General features: G+C 63.1%; 1 protein-coding gene across 1 annotated transcript in view; it reads left to right on the forward strand.

Annotated features, from left to right (window-relative positions):
- The window catches only part of PIGO (phosphatidylinositol glycan anchor biosynthesis, class O), a gene marked incomplete at its 5' end in the record, with an annotated part of 3578 nt that overhangs the window by 347 nt on the left and 2881 nt on the right, over window positions 1-350 (forward strand). The window contains one exon of the mRNA XM_010158513.1: window positions 1-345. Coding sequence (XP_010156815.1) covers window positions 1-345 — 345 coding nt within the window. The remainder of the gene's footprint in view (window positions 346-350) is intronic.

Here is a 350-nt window from a genome sequence, read left to right on the forward strand (position 1 = left end):
TCGTGCTCTTCGTGCGCTGGGGCTTCCCACTCGTGGTCCTCTGCATTGCCTGCTACTGGGCCGTCGCCTCCAGCGCCGATGACTCTCTGGGCAAGCTGCAGGAGCTGGTGCAGGTGGCAGTTGTTGCCTTTCCGTGGGCTGTCTATGGACTGGCGTCCGTGGGGCTGCTGCTCCTGCTGTGCAATCCCATGACGGTGTTCGCAAAGGACACGCGGGAGTCGGCAGGGTCCATCGTCACGCCCTACCTAGGGGTTCCCAGCTCTGAAGTCGACATCCTCCACGTCATCCCGCAGATCTACAAGAGGATGCAGGAGTCTCAGAAGAGCCGCCTGGAGCGGGGCAGCTGCAGG

Source organism: Eurypyga helias, unplaced genomic scaffold, assembly GCF_000690775.1.
Source record: "Eurypyga helias isolate BGI_N326 unplaced genomic scaffold, ASM69077v1 scaffold31339, whole genome shotgun sequence".
Taxonomy (NCBI): domain Eukaryota; kingdom Metazoa; phylum Chordata; class Aves; order Eurypygiformes; family Eurypygidae; genus Eurypyga; species Eurypyga helias.